The sequence below is a fragment of the Malus sylvestris genome, chromosome 1, assembly GCF_916048215.2.
Source record: "Malus sylvestris chromosome 1, drMalSylv7.2, whole genome shotgun sequence".
NCBI classification, from domain to species: domain Eukaryota; kingdom Viridiplantae; phylum Streptophyta; class Magnoliopsida; order Rosales; family Rosaceae; genus Malus; species Malus sylvestris.
In genome coordinates, this window is record NC_062260.1 from 29045703 (window position 1) to 29064615 (window position 18913).

Consider the following 18913-nt stretch of genomic DNA (forward strand, 5'->3'; position numbering starts at 1 on the left):
TTTCGTTAAAATTTTCTACAATGTAGGGTTTAGGAGCAATCTGATCGTTTTGTAGGAGAATGCATTCAATCTAGCTGCGACTGTAAACTGAATTACACATAAAATAGCATTCATACGCTGTGTTGAATATATCGCTGAATCTTATAGGTCATAAGCAAAGTAATCAAACTACATTTCATGCTCTGAACAGTTCCACAAATACCAACTTGAATTGTTACACATCATTTCATAGAAAAACTAGCAAAGCAAAGTAGCTAACTGGTCACAATTCTAATCCATTTCCAAATTCTTCGATTGTCTTTGTGGCGAGTGTCAATGCATCTAACAAAGCGCTATATGATGCTCGAAGAAATCTCGCCTCAACAGCCTCAAAGTGCCTGTACATAAGATTAAAATCAACCACAGGTTCAGCAGAATTTTTTTTGTAGCAGATTTACTGAATTTAGCCCACAACTTAGCTTTGAACCCACTTTTTTGTCGATAGTTTGGTCGTTAGGCGATAATATTGTTCCTCCCTCACCCCATATAGCATTTTCTTACATCAGAATCAATCCAATGATTCTTCAATAAAAGTTTGGAAAATTAATTTTATCGAACGGAAATGCTTACACTGAAAGCTTGCAGTTGGAAACTGACATCTGCCTCTTCACCTTGTCTGGTTGCAACTGCAGTAATAGATGGAATCAGATAAGAAAACAATTAAACCAAATGAAGTTAGGAACTGAGCAAAACATAGCTTTAACATATGAAGCATCACCTCCTTATCAACAGCTAATGTTGCATAGACGATTGAAGCACTTTCCTCGGACTCAAAATCTACCTCCAAGTCACTGCACACAGACCTCCATTTTCTTAATATCGATGCTCCTACTATGCGGGTTAAAAGAATTCGCAGAGGCAGATAAATTATAAACGATGAAAGTTGAATCAATGATCTCCGCTTCCCAGAGAAACAACCCTTGTAAAACTTTTACAAGGCCACGCAACTGTACGTCCTCCCGTGGTCCTTGATGCATAGTTTTCACATTCAAGTTTTCAAGTTTATTAAAAGAACTATCTAGAGTAATCTCAAGATCCATGCACAACATTTTTGAACAGGGTTCGCCTCAGAATATCTTGATCTACCTACCTCACCAAGAGCTCTAGAACTACTCCCTAACATAGCTGAAAACCCCATCAGCTCCTACGAATCCACGAATTAGCTCAACCAAAATTTTGAAAACCTAACACTGAAGTGAAACGTCGAAATATAGCAGCAATTCAACTTTTCCAAGAAAGTTATGTTGTCCTTCACATTGTGAATGATGAACATCGGTTAATGTATGTACAGCAATATTTCAACGAACGAGATGAGTTTCGTTCAGTTTTAACTTATCACAACAACTATGGGAAGCACAGAGAGAAGTTCAATGGAGTGGAAATACATAAAACTAATCATATAAGCTACACATACATAAACCCAGAAGCAAAACTATCGAAAATAAACTCACTAGGAATTCAAAAAACAGATACTATAAACTGCAATTCGTTCAAACAGATACTCAAGAAAGCAAATTCACGAATAATATACATAAAGATAGAACCTTTTACAAATCGAAAACAAACCCATATCCAAAAATCAACTAAGGATCTTTACTTTTCGGTTCCTGAGGGATTGAAAGAGGAAAATAATCAAAGCCCAGAAAAAAAAATACAGGAGAAACTGCTGACTTTAATTACAAAAGTAAAGAGATTTCAACAGAAAAACATACAGAGAAAAATAGATATTGGTATATAAGAGAGGAAGGAGAGAGAGTACCAGCTAAACTCCCACTGGGTTTGGGCATCTGCCATGTCAGAAGCTGCTGCAGCCATGGTTCTCTGGAGCTGAGAAGCTGGAGAAGCTGAGCAGCGCCTCTCACATTATCGGGTTCTAGTCTTATAGACGAACAAAACGCTGCGTCTCAAAGAACCAAAACGACGTAGTAAAGGAAGGAGTTGTGTGGTATAAGTCTATAAGATAATATTTTTAAACTGACGGAAGTACCCTTAGTTCTAGTGGTGTGAAATAGGTACGGAAACTGGTTTTCGAGGTTTAATAAGCCGAATCCGGATCCTCATCGGATGCTTTTTGTGAGGATTTCGGAAATTCATGAATCGTGTTCTTTCATCGTACATCATGTAATTAAAATTATTTTAAATATTTTTATTTAAAATTAAACATAAATAGTATTTGACAAAAACTGATCATATAATTTACGATGAACGAACACATTTCATGAATTTCTGAAATCCCCACGAAAAAAAAAATCCGAAGAGGATCCTGTTGGTTAATAGTTAATACGCATAGGCATTTGGGTATATTCCAGCGTATATCTGCCATCCTTCTCAATAAACTCCCGTTGCTCGAGAGATGGCATCTTATATAGCACAACAAAAGCATCTCTCTCCTCTCTCCCTCTCTCTCTCTCTCTCCTCTCAAAACCTACCTTCCTTTCATTCAATTTCGACACCTTCTTCTCATCCAATCAAACAGTACATATTTTTTCGCAGCCACATGCAAAGGCCAGGTACGTTATTCTTCATATATAACATCATCATTTGGTTTACCGATACTCAGTCTTCAATTTATCATCGATCTTAAATTTTGAATTTATGAACCCTATAGTTGTTAATTATAAAGGAGTATTTGTCTTGGGTAAGATGATATGTTTGTTTGAGGTAAACCACCGCTTGGTGCTGCCTGCATGTATATTGTATATCATACTAATATTTGTGCTGTCTTTAGTTAGTACTACTGTACTAGGGTTGGTTGTTCAAACTCCTGGTTTTTCATGTATATTCATCCCTTCGTTTTCGTTCCTTGATTTTTCTTTGATTCATTTAGTCCCAAAGTATCAAGGTGTTTTCGTTTGTTTTCGGATAAAATAAAAATTCATGAAGAAAATTGGCCAATTATAAAAATTCAAAGATAATCGGCTAAAATTATAGTTTAGGAAAAAAATTGGCAACTCCTTACAAGTTCGGAGAAAAATCGGCCAATACCTCAAAATTTTATACCAAAAATTTATTATGATAACACCAAATAAATAAAAATAGAAAGACCCTATTTCTTGTTTGCTCTCATTCTGTAAAGCGTACAATCTGTAAAGACTTGTTTGTCTCCAGTATAAATGGATAAAATTATGATCTTGATATGTTGCAAGTGAATTGAGGGTTGGGATCCGCCTAAATATTGGCCCTTGTGATCCTCTCTCCATTCCTGCCTCCGACTGCAACATGTCTGTATAAAAGGCCTCATATCTTGTTAACAAATCCCGGTTTCCGGGAAGAACACTTGACGCAGCATTCACCAGTGCCGATGGAATGAAAAATCGATGAACCCCAGTTGAAAGAAACGCGGGGTGTTCTTTTACGATCAGCAGCAGCTTAAGTGATGGCATGTCCGACTCTTGCTGGTTTTATAGTTCTGAGGGCTCTCCTTCCATTCTCCAATGCCAATGAAAAGAGGCCAAAGAGGTATAAGAGGAAAAGATGTAGCTTTTCAGATATGCTGGACGTGAATGACACACTTCTCCCTTCTGCGCTGCTTTTTCTGATACGGGAAATTCTTGTAACCATCCACCCTGTAAAAGACAGTATATATTAGCACGTAATCACAGATTATATTGACATCAATACAGCAGGCATGCTGCCATTTGGTCCGTGCTCTTATACAGAATAGAGATGGAAGATTTTGTTTAGGTTAAATTTGCTTACCCGAACTTGTTTCAGGCAAATTTGTCCAATCATGTGGCTCGGTCTTTGCTTCCGTTGCCTTGATCAACTCCATAAGAGCTTTGTTTACCTGATATTCAAAACAAATTAACATAAGATTTCCTTTCCACGCCAAGCATCATTGAATTATATAACGGATGATTCCATATAACGGATTTACCTCCTCGGTCCTTTCATGACTCACTAGATGCCCTCCAGGAAGATCTACCATTCTAGCAACAGGATGCAGCTTCTCTGCCAGTCTCCTTGCATGATATATTTGAGCAATGACGTCATGCCTATCAATTTAATGAATGTCAAGATGGTTGCCAGAAGAAAATGTAGTGAACTGTTAATCAAAATTGACAAGTTTCACACAAACACTTGATTTTCGGAGATAATTTGTTTGAGAGTCGGAAATGTACGTATGAAGCAGTGCCTTTCTGCAGGCATACAAATTCCAGACCACTAACAGTCTTATCTTGACACACAACATGGAAAAAAAGGGGACATCTGAGATGCCCTGCATTGTATGTATGACCGCACCTGCCATGAATGACTGAAACGAGAAATCCTGCTGAGCGGATCAATTCAATCTCCTTTCGTGTCATTTTATGCGTCCAGCATGCATTGATTTGACCCTCGAAACCATGGTTGGACTGCATCCCGGTTGCTGATATACCTTTGACATATTCCTGGAGATAGGTTCCAATTCAGAACATGGATATTGTACTACAAATTGTATCTAAGCCTCAACCGAAATATCAAAACAATCAATAAGCAGTTCCTTTAGGATTTCTTACTTGATATAAAATCGCCCTTCTCGTGTTGGATCCAACATATTCTTCAAGATATCCCTGCACGTTAATACAGCGAATGTGTGAGAGTTTCGTTGTTTAAAGCATGAGTCATGTCCCTATTAGTCCAGAGTTAACAGACGGAAAAATAATAGAAGCAAGAGCACCGCAGACCTTCGAGTAGTGCGTGTCCAAGTCTACAGCCGCCCTTTGCTCGGGAGTCTTTGCCTTAAAAAACCGGACAGCAATGGATAGTGTTTGTCGGTCAAGCTGCAACACATTGAACATAGTAATGAGAAATCAACTTCACCTCCTGCAAGCAAATTTACGTACTGTTTCTAGTTCATGGGTAAGAAATCACGAACCCTTGGTAAACATTCGAAACCTCCCCCGGTCACATTAAGCAAAGCCAACGACAGAATTCTATCGGGCACCATTGCTGCTAATTTGCAAGCTATCATAGCTCCTGTTGTGGTAACAAAATTCACGTCAGACTAAAGAAATAAATTAACGAAACCAAAGAAAGAAAGAAACCAAGTCCTGCTACGAAGTAAATTCAGCTCACTGTTTGTAATTCAGTCAGTGCCGAAAACATGAACTCACCCATCGAATGCCCGAAAACATGGGCTTCTGTCCACCCCAAGTGATCCATCAATGCAATTGCATCCTTTGCCATTGTTCTTGTTCTGCCACAAACAAAAACAAATCATCATTAATTCAACTTCTGATCCCCATTATCCCGTATTTTCGGAAAATTCACGTAACTTTTTACAAATCTTCAATAAAAAATCAAACTTTTCACCAAATTTAACACTCAACAGACGATAAATGAGCACTAACAAATACTAAAACACATTTTATTGCCTGTTTAGTGCCACTTCGTAAAAAAGTTTTATTTTTTGTTAGAGTACATATACTTCCTTATAAGAGCAATCACGAGCCAACAAGCTTCTCGCTTCGCGAGGGTCGAAGAAACGTCTATATCCTACAGTATATAATTATATAATTGAATACTATTTTTTTCCGAGCAAGAAAAATTTGACTTTTTCAAATGCGTAGTGAAAACTCACGTATATTCGGATTTTTTCGTGGGGATGGAGCTCCGACCCATGCCTCTGTTGTCGAAGGCACACACCTCGATGTCACCGCCGCTAAAACCAGCCTCATTGTCGCAGCAGGCGGCGGCTGCCACCCTCTCGTCGTCATTGGGTGCAACGGACCCCGTCAGTCCCTGAATCTGTGGGCCCCACGAGTCGTGAGTCCCCGCCAAACCTGTCCATCCATTCCAAAATCCATCAACAACACGGAAAATTCAGACCAAACCAAAACCCAGTTCGTATAAATCATTAAAACAGAAAATAAAATAAAATCCGATCAGAAAAAGATAGAAAAAAAAAAAGAAAGAAAAAACTGAATCTTCGAGATAGGCGACCTATGATGAGGAGGACCTTGGTCGGTCCGCGGCCGTACGTTTCGTAGAAGATTTTGATTCCGTCGTTGAGCTTGGAGTCCGCTGCGGCGGCATTCTGCGGCGACGCAACCTCGCAAAACGGCATCCTATTCGGGATGAACGAGTGATATCAAATTCTAGAGAGAGAGAGAGGGAGAGGGAGGCAAACTGCGTTTTGTTCAGACGGGATGAACGAGTGATATCAAATTCTAGAGAGAGAGGGAGGCAATCTGCGTTTTGTTCAGATTTCGGAGAGAAACTGAGGAATTTAGCGTGGTTGGATATGGCCGAGTCCTTATAGGAATATAGGAAGTTGTTGGCGGGAGCGGTTGTTTCGGTGTAGGTGAATAGGCCGCTGTACCGGATATGGTCAAAGTCAACAAACGCACCCAGTCCGAAGACAGTAGGAAGCATCTGCATGTAACGTAAAAATTTATGGTTTTTAAGATAAAATTGTTTTTGAGATTGTCATAACTTATTTTTAGTCTCTTTTTATTTTTGACAGTCAATAAGTTTTTGATCTTTTGAGTACTTAGTTTTATTTTTATAGTCCTAGTAGATATTATGTGTTTAATTGTTTAAGTTCTAAAGGGTGTCAAATTCATGTTCGTTTTATCCCAAAATCGATAGAGTTAGTCCCTGATTTTATCTATTATCAATAATTTTGATCTTTTGTGAAAATTTTCTATTATATAAGGACTAAATGACAAAATATCCTTAATTTTTGTTAGATTGTTTTGGCCCATTGTTTATCAATTGAGTGTATTTTTGTTATTTTGGTCCTTAAATGATTGACAGTGGACAAACTCAGCGACCACTTTTATTGATTCAAATCTCAAGAACTAAAATGAGAAGCTACATCAATCTCAGAGACTATTTTAGCCAAAATAACAAAAATTAATTAACTTAGGGTTAATTAAACATATGCCCTCTAAAACTCAATTTGAGTCTTATTTAACTCTCTAATACTTGAAACGGGAAGGAATAGGTGAGAAACAATTTGAGTATTTAGGAAGTTAGGCGACACATTTTGAGTTTCAAGGACTTAAGTATAATTAATCTCGTTATTTAATTGATTAGAATAGCTAATTACATAATTAAATTGTTACTTTATTTGTCAAATACAATTAATTGTTTAAGAACTATTAGTGGGTCCCTAAATAAGCAAAAAGTTCAACGAGCAAGAGTAATTAGCCAAATTGTCAAATTAAACACTCTCCTTTTGGTCCAATACACATATTCTAGAAGTTTGACTTTCCTTGATTCTGGTTAGATTACGATTTGGTCACAACGTAGAATTGGCTAAACATTGTATACCCCTCTTTGTACTCACGTTCGAATCTCACTATCCGTCGAATCTATCTTCTTGTCAAGTTCAAATTCCTCTCCCATAGAGCAAAGGAATAGTGTTTGGCTTGTGCTTTCGCTTTGAATGGGTGTCCTCTTTGGATAATAAATGGTTGGATAGAAAATCTCACTGTCCGTCGAATCCATCTTCTTGTCAAGTTCAAATTCCTCTCCCGTAGAGCAAAGGAATAGTGTTTGGCTTGTGCTTTCGCTTTGAATGGGTGTCCTCTTTGGATAATAAGTGGTTGGATAGAAAATCTCATTGTCCGTCGAATCCATCTTCTTGTCAAGTTCAAATTCCTCTCAGCAAAGGAATAGTGTTTGGCTTGTACTTTCGCTTTGAATGGGTGTCCTCTTTGGATAATAAGTGGTTGGATAGAAAATCTCACTGTCCGTCGAATCAATCTTCTTGTCTAGTTCAAATTCCTCTCCCGTAGAGCAAAGGAATAGTGTTTGGCTTGTGCTTTCGCTTTGAATGGGTGTCCTCTTTGGATAATAAGTGGTTGGATAGAAAATCTCATTGTCCGTCGAATCCATCTTCTTGTCAAGTTCAAATTCCTCTCCCCGTAGAGCAAAGGAATAGTGTTTGGCTTGTGCTTTCGCTTTGAATGGGTGTCCTCTTTGGATAATAAATGGTTGGATAGAAAATCTCACTGTCCGTCGAATCAATCTTCTTGTCAAGTTCAAATTCCTCTCCCGTAGAGCAAAGGAATAGTGTTTGGCTTGTGCTTTCGCTTTGAATGGGTGTCCTCTTTGGATAATAAATGGTTGGATAGAAAATCTCACTATCCGTCGAATCAATCTTCATGTCAAGTTCAAATTCCTCTCTCGTAGAGCAAAGGAATAGTGTTTGGCTTGTGCTTTCGCAAGCTTTGAATGGGTGTCCTCTTTGGATAATAAATGGTTGGATAGAAAATCTCAATGTCCGTCGAATCAATCTTCTTATCAAGTTCAAATTCCTCTCGCATAGAGCAAAGGAATAGTGTTTGGCTTGTGCTTTCACTTTGAATGGGTGTTCTCTTTGGATAATAAGTGGTTGGATAGAAAATCTTAATGTCCGTTGAATCCATCTTCTTGTCAAGTTCAAATTCCTCTCCCGTAGAGCAAAGGAATAATGTTTGGCTTGTGCTTTCGCAAGCTTTGAATGGGTGTCCTCTTTGGATAATAAGTGATTTCTTGTCAAGTTCAAATTCCTCTCCCGTAGAGTAATGGAATAGTGTTTGGCTTGTGCTTTCGCTTTGAATGGGTATCCTCTTTGGATAATAAGTGGTTGGATCGAAGGAATAAGATCCACTCTGAATCTCTGTGTTTGGAGCGTGCAGACCGAGAGGTCCAGGCTGTTCAAAGTTTTAGGTTTTTGTGAAGCGGCAAGTGAAATGGGCTAATGAAGATGTAGGTTAAAATTAAGTGGTCTGAATCTCTCAATCCGCGGCTTCAAAGGCATAGATCTAGAGTGGATCTCAATCCAAATGGAAATTATGGCAGCTAAAAAAAGTAGTTGGTGCATCTTTGGATGGACGGTTTGAGAGATGGATGGTAATAAGGTCGGCCTTGGCTTGTGCTTTCGCTTTAAATGGGTGTCCTCTTTGGATAATAAGTGGTTGGATAGAAGGAATAAGATCCACTCTGAATCTCTGTGTTTGGAGCGTGCAGACCAAGAGGTCCAGGCTATTCAAAGTTTTAGGTTTTTGTGAAGCGGCAAGTGAAATGGGCTAATGAAGATGTAGGTTAAAATTAAGTGGTATGAATCTCTCAATCCATGGCTTCAGAGGCATAGATCTAGAGTGGATCTCAATCCGGATGGAAATTATGGCAGCTAAAAAATGTAGTTGGTGCAGCTTTGGATGGACGGTTTGAGAGATTGATGGTGATAAGGTCGGCCTTCTACGTTGATCACGTGGAAAGAAATATATGGTGTTTACTTGTGCTTATATTACATGCTTAAATTCTGCATAATTACATCTCATGTAAAATCAAAAACACTAATTGTTGTACCTACAAGTTTTTTGGATACGAACGGGACCTCAGATGCAAAGATAAAACGCTCTTAATCAACTGAGTTGTATTTACAAGATTAACAAATATAAAAACAAGTTGATGCGTACTTGGAGGTAAGCTAAGCATGAAGAACAGTTCAAACCGTTGGAAACAACCATCCCATCGTCCATCCGAGGAGCAAACCTGCCCCGGCAAGACCCAATCCCACCGCGAATGCAACAACGCCCGTGTTAATTTCGCACCTTGGTCTGCCGCCCCGTTTTCCGGCCCTGCGCTGACCCTTCTTCATGTGCCTGCCTTTGTGAGGGGACCATGGTTGGTCCTTGTCATTGAGCTGCAGGCAGAATTTCTCGAGCTGCAGCAATTGCAGCCACTGCTTGTAAGCGAAGAGTTGTGAGGCCTGCTTCAAAAACAGAGTGATTATGTGTTCCTTCTCTGTATGGGCTTGCTTTGCTGCTTTTTCTGCGTTCCTAGCTCGTGTTTGAGAGTGGCACAAAGCTTCCAATAGCTCGGCTTTGGTTCGATTGTCTTCTGAAATCTTTTGGGTTTCCACCTCATCCTTGCTGAAACAAATTATATTATAAATGAAGGGTATCATGAATGAAATTGATCAAGTAATCTCCGAGAAGTTTTCAAGCTCGACCAAGTAATCTCCGAGAAGTTTTCAAGCAACAAGATATCTGCTTCATTTAGATACAGGCATCGCAAGCTCGTACAGAAAAGTAAAGAAGCCTGGCATATTACTCTAATACTGGGGGAAATAGGCAGACATTTATAATGAGCCAATAATTTCACATACGCACAAAGGAAATTACGAAAAATATGGTTTACATGATGATCCTCGAAACATACAAAAACTTCAGAAGAATTGTCCCTTTCATGTAAGAGGGAAGGTAACAGGTTGATCTTTGATTATCATGAAACATAGACCATACGGTTCTATAAATTTTTTAAATTTGTTCAAATGATCTACGAATACCAGATGATAGTGGTCAACTGCGAAAACAATTGTAAAGCAAAAGATACAAATTTACCTTAAGGGACTGCAAGACTCATGTGTTGAGTGACCAGAAGTAAGGCTTCCCCATGTATAAGTGTCCATATTGGAGAAACCCATTTCAGCCATCTGATCCATGGCTGAATTAGGGTCGAAAGCAGAGGGACCCTTCCTACGATGCTTAACTCGGGGCCGCGGGAGATCACAATTCTCAATATGTTCCAGTGACTTCTGAGCAACCAAGGAAGCCAACTCATCTTTACCTGCAGAGCGCCACCACGGTTCAGTTTTCTCAGTTCCCACCCATTGGGATTCCAAACTGGAAGACATTTTCTTGGGTTCCTCAGAGCTCAAGCAGTTCAAAGAATCCAAGTTCATGAGATGATCATCTGAGTACCAAAACTCGCCCGAGTCCTTTCTCTTAGGAACTTTTGGATCATTCCCAATTCCAGCATTGAGTTCTTGCATTCCTTTATTCTGGTCACTTTTTGTACAAGTGACAGAAACCTGGCACGGCTGCTCAACAAAAGAATTAGCACTATTCTTCATATCAATTTGAGTACCCAAAACCCCGTTGGACTGGTAATAGTCGCTTATGATCGGAGTTTTATGAACAAATCCAGAATTCAAAGCTTCAAGTTCAGCCTCCAGGACTGTTAGCTGTTCATACGTAAACTCCTTCTGCGGTCCACAGTTGGGTTCCAGGTTCAACCACCACTTGGTGTTGGGTGCTAGTTCAGGATTTGGGTTATAAGGCATGCAATCTGGTTTGAGGTTCTCAGGTGCAATATCAGATTCCGCTTTTGAGGAAGATGATGATGGGCAGGAAGAAAATTTTGGAGCACTCCACGCATCTTCTTGGACAAAACAACAGTTTGCTCTACGCTGCCATCTAGTCCGTGCTCCTGCTGCTGCCATATCTTGTCTATCTGTAACAGATTTTACAATGAAAAAATAATATTCAGTTGTACTACACTCAGTGAGGCATCTAATTTGAATGCGTAATTAGGTATTCGAAAGCTTTTAACTTGTCTAATGCCGAAAGAGACTCGACCAGTAAATCCTAAGTCTCAATAAAAGAACAAAGATCCGAGATAGGCAGGAACATCTAAAGACGAAACAAAGAAATTCAGATGATTTCACCAAATTGAATCTTTAACTTTGGTTTGCAAAACTAGCAGGAAATCTTAAGCACTCGTGGGCGTAACAACATTGGCTAGAGCCTAGAGGCTATGCACCTAAATTTGAGTCCCCCTACCGCAATTTAGATTAGTTTAAAGTAGAATATCGCTCGTAAGAATGGGAATCTAAAACCAAACCAGATTCTGTAAATTGTACAATCTACGATAATATAGTACAAACACTGAAGACCTAAACAAAATTGACAAATACCACGTTAGTTCATGCAATATATATTCTGTAAGTGGAAGTTGGACCCAGATTCATACAGAAACGTCAAATTTTAATAAAAAGATGTAAAATTTACACAATTAGAGCAAAACCCAACTCAAATCACTCCATAAAATTGAGAAAAACCAAACGGAAACTAGAAAATCCCATTCAAAAAGGTGAAAAACACAGATTGAGCAATAAAGTATTGAACTTTCATCTGAAAATTTTGAAAGAAAAAAAAAGCAAAAAACTACCTTCAAAAGGAGATGGGAATTCTGGATTTCGCATACGTTTTCTGGGATCCGAAAAAGCAGATGCAGACGACAGAGAGACCTCCTCCTCCTTCTCCTCCTTCTTTCTTGTCTCCTACTTCACCGTCGCCTGCTTGCTTGCTAAAATAATGCAAGTCGGTAATATCCGTTTTCAATTCAGTGCGTAAAATATCCAAAAATACCGAAGTCTCAAGCTTTGCGACACTTTCTTTCTGTGCTGAATGGAGTGGTACGTTGTGCTGAAGAGGGTTGTACCTCGATGTGGAAAATGACATGGTCCTAATTTTGGTGGGAAAATACACGTTCGTTGCCCCATTGGTGGGAAAAAAGACTTTTAGTTACACCGTTATCGTCATCGTCATCGTTACGTTCTGTGTCAATTATTTGTTATGTAATAAAAAGTAACTCTTAATACTATAGGTTTGTTTAGCTAAAATAATTTCTGAGATTGACGTAACTCCTCATTTTGGTTCATGAGATTTGAAATTGATAGAACTGATCTTTGACTTTGTCTACAATCAATCATTTTCATTCGTACAAAAAAAAAATCCGTTAAATAAGAACAAAAAATGATAAAAATACCCTCAATTTAACAAAGAATGGGATCAAATGATTTGACAAAAATTGAAGGTATTTTGTCATTGTATTCTTGTTTAACGGAAAATTTTTACGAAATGATCAAAATGATTAATGGTGGACAAATTTAGATACCAGTTTTATCGATTTTAAATCTCAGAGATCAAAGTGAGAAGTTATGTCAATCTCAAACCCATTTTGGCTAAAAAGCTAATATTTTATGATTAATACGAGATGTCATGTAGTAGTGTTTACACTACCACCGTCACATTCTGTGTCAATCACAATTGCTATATAAAAAGAAATTAACACTGAACATTACATAATTGACACGAAATGATATGTAATGATGTACCAGTGACATGTAAGTTTCTATAGTGGTCATATTGCTACAATTGGGGGTGCAATGTGTTGGATGTATGTCAACAATCTGTGATAATTTATATATGCTAATAAATAATAAATGCAATAGGAATTAACAGAATATAAACTAGAATACGAATTATAAAAACAAACAACTTGAAGATCGAGGCTTGCGTACCGCAATGTCCTTGAAACATAAATTTCGTCCCTACTCTGTGCTTGTAGTTCTGCGGACGTCTGCTTCACCAGGATTCAACAATCAAGTTAAAATTCTAGCACCGGAAAATTTAACTTCTAGCGAATTTAGTGTGGTTCTCGCAGTAAGAAGGTTTAGGAATGTAGAAGATGAAGTTGATTATTTTCTATCTACTAAATGCCATGCAGATGGATGTATATATAGCAGATGGATGCCTGTTTGCAACAGGTATAAGAATGGGGTGTGACTGTTGGGAGACTTCTCTTCAAGGGGTGCTTTGCTCTGTGTTCAGAAAGAACTCTCAGACTTCAAATTCGAATTTTAAAAAATAATTAATTAAATCCGAAAAATAATTAATTAAATAATTTAATTATTAGAGCCCGAGCCCAAGAGTCCCAAGGCCCATCTTTTGATAATTAATTATATATTATTTATAATTAATTACCAATTAATTAATGCACCCCAAAGCCCAGCCCCAAGGGTAAGCCCAATTTTAGTCTCCAAGCCTATTACTCCAATCACTTTCTATAAAGGACAAAACCTTATAAAGTGATAAAATCTTTTGGGAATGGCCAATATGGGACAATAAAATGTCTACTCAAACTATTTAAATTTCCAACACAATGTGCATTATGGCATCCATTCGTTTTGAAGTTCCTATTGGGATATTATTTCTCCTTCCATTTTGATAGGGACATTAACTTGTAAGCTTGAAATTTTGATAAGTGTTTTACCAAATTGATAATTTACACATGGGGTCAAGGCCATGCCACCCATTTTCGTTTTCAGAAATTGACATGATAGAAAAGATCACATCACTCACTTCCAAAACGTCCTTCGTACGTATTATGGGACGCAAGTTGAACCCACCATTGACCGACCGGACATGTCATATTTTTACATGCAAAGTTAAGTCGGTTGGTCAAGAGTAGTATTTTTATTACAACACAGTTAGACAAGTTATTTGGTTGAAGTGTGATATCTACACACTCCTTTTTACTTCTCCCACTTACACTTGAGGTCAAATTGTTCTTCTCGTAAATTAAGTACTGTGAGGCCAATCAGTCAACAGTAGTGTGCTCGCTCTTTGTAGCCAAGTTTGAATCTGTATTTTAGAGTATTGTTAAGTCAGTTGGTCAACGATAACACACCCGCTCCTTGTAGTGAGATTTACCCGCTTCACGTAGCTAAGTTCGAATTCCCTTTTAAAATATCATGGTTTTTTTAGCCAAAATAATCTATGAGTTTTGAAGTCGATAGAAGTGGTCATTGACATTATTTTGGTCATTTTATTAAAAATCTCTATTAAATAAGGATGAAAATGACAAAAACATCTCAATTAAATAAACAATGAGCCACAATAATTTGACAAAATTTGAGGTTATTTTTATCATTTTAATCTTATTTAATAGAGATTTTCACGGAAAAACTAAAATGATTGATGGTGAACAAACTCAGAGACCAATTCTATCGATTTTAAATCTTAATGACCAAAGTGAAGAGTCATGTCGATTTCAGAAACCAAGAAGCCAAATATCATTATTGAAAATATAGATGAACACTCCACATGGCAATCCACCCGCTGTTGTTTACCCTACGTCTTATCTTTTTGCCTTGTAGTGGCGGTGTCTCCTCCAAACAACCATTCCAAGGTTCCTTGCTGTCGTTAAGTCGTAAATCACAATCAACACCCTAATTATTGTTGTGTGAGTGTGACTTCACCCGCGATGCCCGCCGGAATCATCGAAACCGGTGCCAAAATTTTAAAATTTAAAGTTTAGGGACCGACTACAATACTTGCATGTATTTAATCACAAGTAATTAATGTTGAATCCGTTGCTTAAATTTCAATCGAAGTGCAGACAATCTTTTCTGCAAAGGGAAAACGTCGTTTTTCCTCCCTAGTTTCTCCAAGTAGAATACAAGTTTTTTCAGGGTGATCATTACCTCCTCGCTCTCGGCACCAAACTCCTTCTCTTGGATGCTCAAAACCCTCTTCAGCTGCTCGAGTAACGATTCGTTGTCCTTCGTTAATCTGGTTTGAATCGACACTAAACAGTCAAGAGCCTCCGCTGCCAAATACATCATCGTAACACATCAGATGAAGACCAAATGTGAAATGACCTAGTAATTTATTTGTGCTTAAATAAAATGACAACATACCAACAGGAAGGGAATCGTTTCCAAATGCTTTTTCACGAATGCGCAAAGCCTCCAGGGCAAGCTGTTCAGCTTCTTCATCCCGTTTCAGATGGTAGAGTGTAACGGCGAGGTGCAGCATTGGGAACGTGATGGATTGATCATCAGGCCCCACTGTCTTTTCCATGATCTGCAAACTTGTCCTCAGCAAGCGCTCAGCCTCCGCATAATTCTTTGACCGTGAATGCGAAGTTGCAAGATTAATAAGGTGTGTCGCTGAGCTGGGGTCCTCTTTACCTTTATATCTCTCTGTGATCATCAGACATTCCTCCAGCAGCTCTCGGCCTTCCTTTCCTCTGCAAGCATTCCATCAAATTAATATGCTTAAAGAGAAAGATCAATTGTAGGTTTTATGACGAAAATTTACAATATCTATCGAGTGTACCTGTCAACATCTAGTCAAGGAATAATAACTAAATAACCGCCACTATCATGTAATAACGGCAGAACAATATGCTTTCCGGTTCTTCTGAAATTAGCATTAGATAATTGCAATGTAGAATTAACTCTACCTTCCAACAGCATGAAGTAACTCTGCCAAATCTATCCTCATCTTCTCCATTATGCTGTCATCTAAGGCCATATAATTGGAAGCCGTGATCACTTCGAGCGCTTTTCTATATAAAGAGATGGCTTCATTTGCATTTCCTGTAAAGAATCAGTCGTGAAACTGAGAAGCTATTGAGAGAGAGACAAACACGCGCGCAGAGAGAGAGAGAGAGAGATTGCACAATTACCCATGGCACACTTCACATGGGCCAGGGAGCACATAGCCACTCCAACTCGTCCATCATTTTCTCCATATAATTTTTTGTATATGTTCAAAACTCTGAAAACGACGAGAAACAATGAAAGTGATCAAACTAAACCTGCTAAGAATCAGTCAGTGCACAAGGAACAAAGTAATCCAATCTACAGAAAGGCGGAGAGCAATTAAACCTTAGAAAAGGAGTTTCTGCCTCGGTAGGCTTTCCTTCTTTGAGCAAAAGATTGCCAAGGCCAAATAAAGGTATGACCAAATCCTCACTTTCAGCACCTCTGCTTGATTCTAGAAGAGTAATTGCACGGTTGTAGAATTCTACTGCTTTTGAAGTTCTTCCGATGGAGGTGAGAACTTTTGCAATCCCCAAAATTGGTGTGATAAGAAAAACACTATTTTTCCCTGAAGAAAAGATGGCAATAACCACTCAAAAACAAACACTCATGTAAAATCACATACATCATGACTTCATTTTGTGTTAGGTTATGCTAACTAAAGGACTTATGTACAAAATATTATCATAACGTCTTTAAGTTGATTGAGTCACTTAGCCATCTAGTATCATTCACCAAAGAAGTCATATAACGCCATTCGGCAATAGCCAACTGAGTTACGAGTCGTGAAAAGGCTCCAAATTGACAAGAGAACTTACCATATATGTTCTCCATGTTACCAATAGCCCTCCTATATGCAGACATTGATTTCTCAAACTCTCCCAAAGTTGAATACATGCTCCCCATATGCACGAGAACTGAATCCAGAAGCGGTTCATCATCCTTTAGACTGCCAACAACTTCATTCAACTGGCCATCCATTAAAATGCACAAACAAAAAAGAAGAGCAATAATCTTACATGGGGCAATGGGGGAGAAAAATTATACATGCCTTTCCTACAGAAGGAAAAATGAAATTACCATATCCAGTAGGGAACCAACAAATTTCAAGTCGCCAATAGCCATGTATCCTAGAGCTATGATGTCAATGGTGGCAGCTTCTTCAATGCCTCTAATGCCGGCATCCATCCGTTCCTTCACAGCTTCATAATTGGCCTGAAGTAGGTCTATGGCATCATTTTTGTTCCCCATCATAATCATCCTTTTGACTTCATCAAATAACTCTTGCAGTTCTCTTTCAAAACTTTTCATCCCGTCTAATTTATCACTTGATTGCTTAAAAGAAGTTTTGAACCTGCTAATCGTTAAAACTGGTTTAGGGTCATTGATTCATCATTTGGAGATGAAACTAAGGACTCATTTGGTGCCTAGGATTGGATTTGACTGGTTAACTCACCACATTCAAGGCACGTTAACGAAGAAATGAACAAATTTTGTCTAAGTTGAAGGTATAAAATGGATTACTCATGAAATGAAATTACCCCTTCCGATCCCCACCAATTGGTGGGATATCAAAACCTTATAACGTATCCCCTCCAATCCCTACACAATGAAAAACCCTTCATTTCTTACTTCAAGATAGTCTTAGGAGTTACCTAATCCAATCCATTCCTTAGCGCCAAACAGGCCTAATTATGTTCAAAACTGCACTCAGCAAAAATCAATAGAAAGCAAAACAAAACTAAAACAAAAGAACTGTACATGTTAAAGTGCTTTTCTAGGCAGCTTTGGGAAGGGAAAAAATTGCACCTCTGAGAGTGCTTTTGTAGGGCTGCCAGATTTCTATCCAATGAGCCAACAGAAGCAAGGGTTCTGGAGACACAACAGAGGTCAAAGTTTCTTACAGGTACCATGAAAAGCTTGAAGCTGCAATTCGCTTTCGGGAGACAAACAGAGAAGAAATTGCTGCCTTTGTGCAAATGGACAGACTGCATCATGCGATGCAAGCACACTTCGCTCTTCCTGAATTGTTCAAAGCAAAAGCATTAGCGTGTCAGAGCCCAATACTTGTATGAACAACTCAAAAGATCAAAACCCAACACATTCAACTATGTAAAAAACCATTTTTTCAAATATTTTGGAATTTTTTTTGCTAAAAATCCAACCTTTGGTGAATCAAACGGACAGAATCATAATTTAATACAAATTAAAAACTGAAATTATATGGAAATTCTGGAGAGAGAGAGAGAGAGAGAGTACCCGTTGTTGTTGTAGAAGGGAGGAGAGAGAAGAAGGGAAGCTGCCATTGGTGGTGGTGGAGGAGGAGGAGGAGTTGCAGAAGAGACTGAAGAGTGAGAGCGGAAAGCTGACCGAGCTGTCAAAAGCGGCAAAAGATAACGAGAACGGTGGACGCTGAAGTGAGTGGGTTAACTCAGCGAGTTCGGGTTGGGTTGGGTTTGGTGACTCGGCTCGTCAGCCCATCTAGTAAACGGGCTTATGACCATAAGTGCTTACGTTTCCTTTATGCTTTCTTCTAAAATACCACTCTACTCTAAGGGGAGATATTCAGAACTTTCATGCAAAGAGACAGACACGTTACACTAACCAACTGGCTTTACTCATTTCTAAGATAAAAATGTTTCGTACTTATATCTTATTAGCATTATAGAGGGATTCACTAACCAACTGGCTTTACTCATTTCTATGATAAAAATGTTTCGTACTTATATCTTATTAGCATTATAGAGGGATTCGAACTTGAGAACGTGAACCCGACATAGGTCCAACAAGAACCAAAGCCAATGGGTACGATGATTGTGTAAACCAATAACAGAGTAATAGGGTCTCCAACTTCCTTGACCTTCCGACGCTGGCGTCAGCCCCCATACATGGTCTTACGACTTTGCATACATGGTCTTACGACTTTGCAGAGACCTGTGTTTTTGGTAGGACCAGTTCACAAGCTGTACTTGGTGTTTGAAGGGGAATGAGAATTGG

At 38.6% G+C, this 18913-nt stretch overlaps 4 protein-coding genes across 6 annotated transcripts; all 4 read right to left on the reverse strand.

The window, feature by feature from the left end:
• Window positions 1–92: 92 nt before the first annotated feature.
• Window positions 93–1964, reverse strand: LOC126624591 (uncharacterized). 2 transcript variants are annotated; one of them, XM_050293671.1, is made up of 5 exons: window positions 1799–1883; window positions 1584–1646; window positions 758–830; window positions 610–665; window positions 93–377 (listed from the first exon to the last, which is right to left on the reverse strand). In XM_050293671.1, exons 2-5 carry the CDS (start codon window positions 1607–1609, stop codon window positions 263–265), a joined length of 270 nt encoding a protein of 89 aa, XP_050149628.1. In that variant the 5' UTR covers window positions 1610–1646; window positions 1799–1883; the 3' UTR covers window positions 93–262. The 2 variants fall into 2 exon arrangements, with proteins under 2 accessions (XP_050149628.1, XP_050149621.1); XM_050293664.1 differs by lacking the exon at window positions 1584–1646 and having other exon boundaries at window positions 1799–1964.
• Window positions 1965–3001: 1037 nt separating this feature from the next.
• Window positions 3002–6284, reverse strand: LOC126624558 (uncharacterized). The gene is made up of 10 exons (XM_050293626.1): window positions 5965–6284; window positions 5603–5804; window positions 5136–5218; window positions 4898–4998; window positions 4707–4802; window positions 4539–4592; window positions 4282–4430; window positions 3917–4034; window positions 3739–3826; window positions 3002–3605 (listed from the first exon to the last, which is right to left on the reverse strand). The coding sequence occupies exons 1-10, from the start codon at window positions 6086–6088 to the stop codon at window positions 3409–3411; spliced, it is 1212 nt and encodes a 403-aa protein (XP_050149583.1). The 5' UTR covers window positions 6089–6284; the 3' UTR covers window positions 3002–3408.
• Window positions 6285–9241: 2957 nt separating this feature from the next.
• Window positions 9242–12201, reverse strand: LOC126624603 (uncharacterized). The gene is made up of 3 exons (XM_050293682.1): window positions 11971–12201; window positions 10362–11253; window positions 9242–9890 (listed from the first exon to the last, which is right to left on the reverse strand). The coding sequence occupies exons 1-3, from the start codon at window positions 12002–12004 to the stop codon at window positions 9464–9466; spliced, it is 1353 nt and encodes a 450-aa protein (XP_050149639.1). The 5' UTR covers window positions 12005–12201; the 3' UTR covers window positions 9242–9463.
• A 2708-nt stretch (window positions 12202–14909) lies between these two features.
• Window positions 14910–18827, reverse strand: LOC126624621 (uncharacterized). Of its 2 annotated transcripts, none has more exons than XM_050293704.1 (9): window positions 18176–18827; window positions 17726–17938; window positions 16997–17270; window positions 16735–16885; window positions 16262–16484; window positions 16060–16151; window positions 15835–15970; window positions 15287–15618; window positions 14910–15195 (listed from the first exon to the last, which is right to left on the reverse strand). In XM_050293704.1, exons 1-9 carry the CDS (start codon window positions 18220–18222, stop codon window positions 14945–14947), a joined length of 1719 nt encoding a protein of 572 aa, XP_050149661.1. In that variant the 5' UTR covers window positions 18223–18827; the 3' UTR covers window positions 14910–14944. The 2 variants fall into 2 exon arrangements, with proteins under 2 accessions (XP_050149661.1, XP_050149654.1); XM_050293697.1 differs by having other exon boundaries at window positions 17678–17938.
• Window positions 18828–18913: the final 86 nt, after the last annotated feature.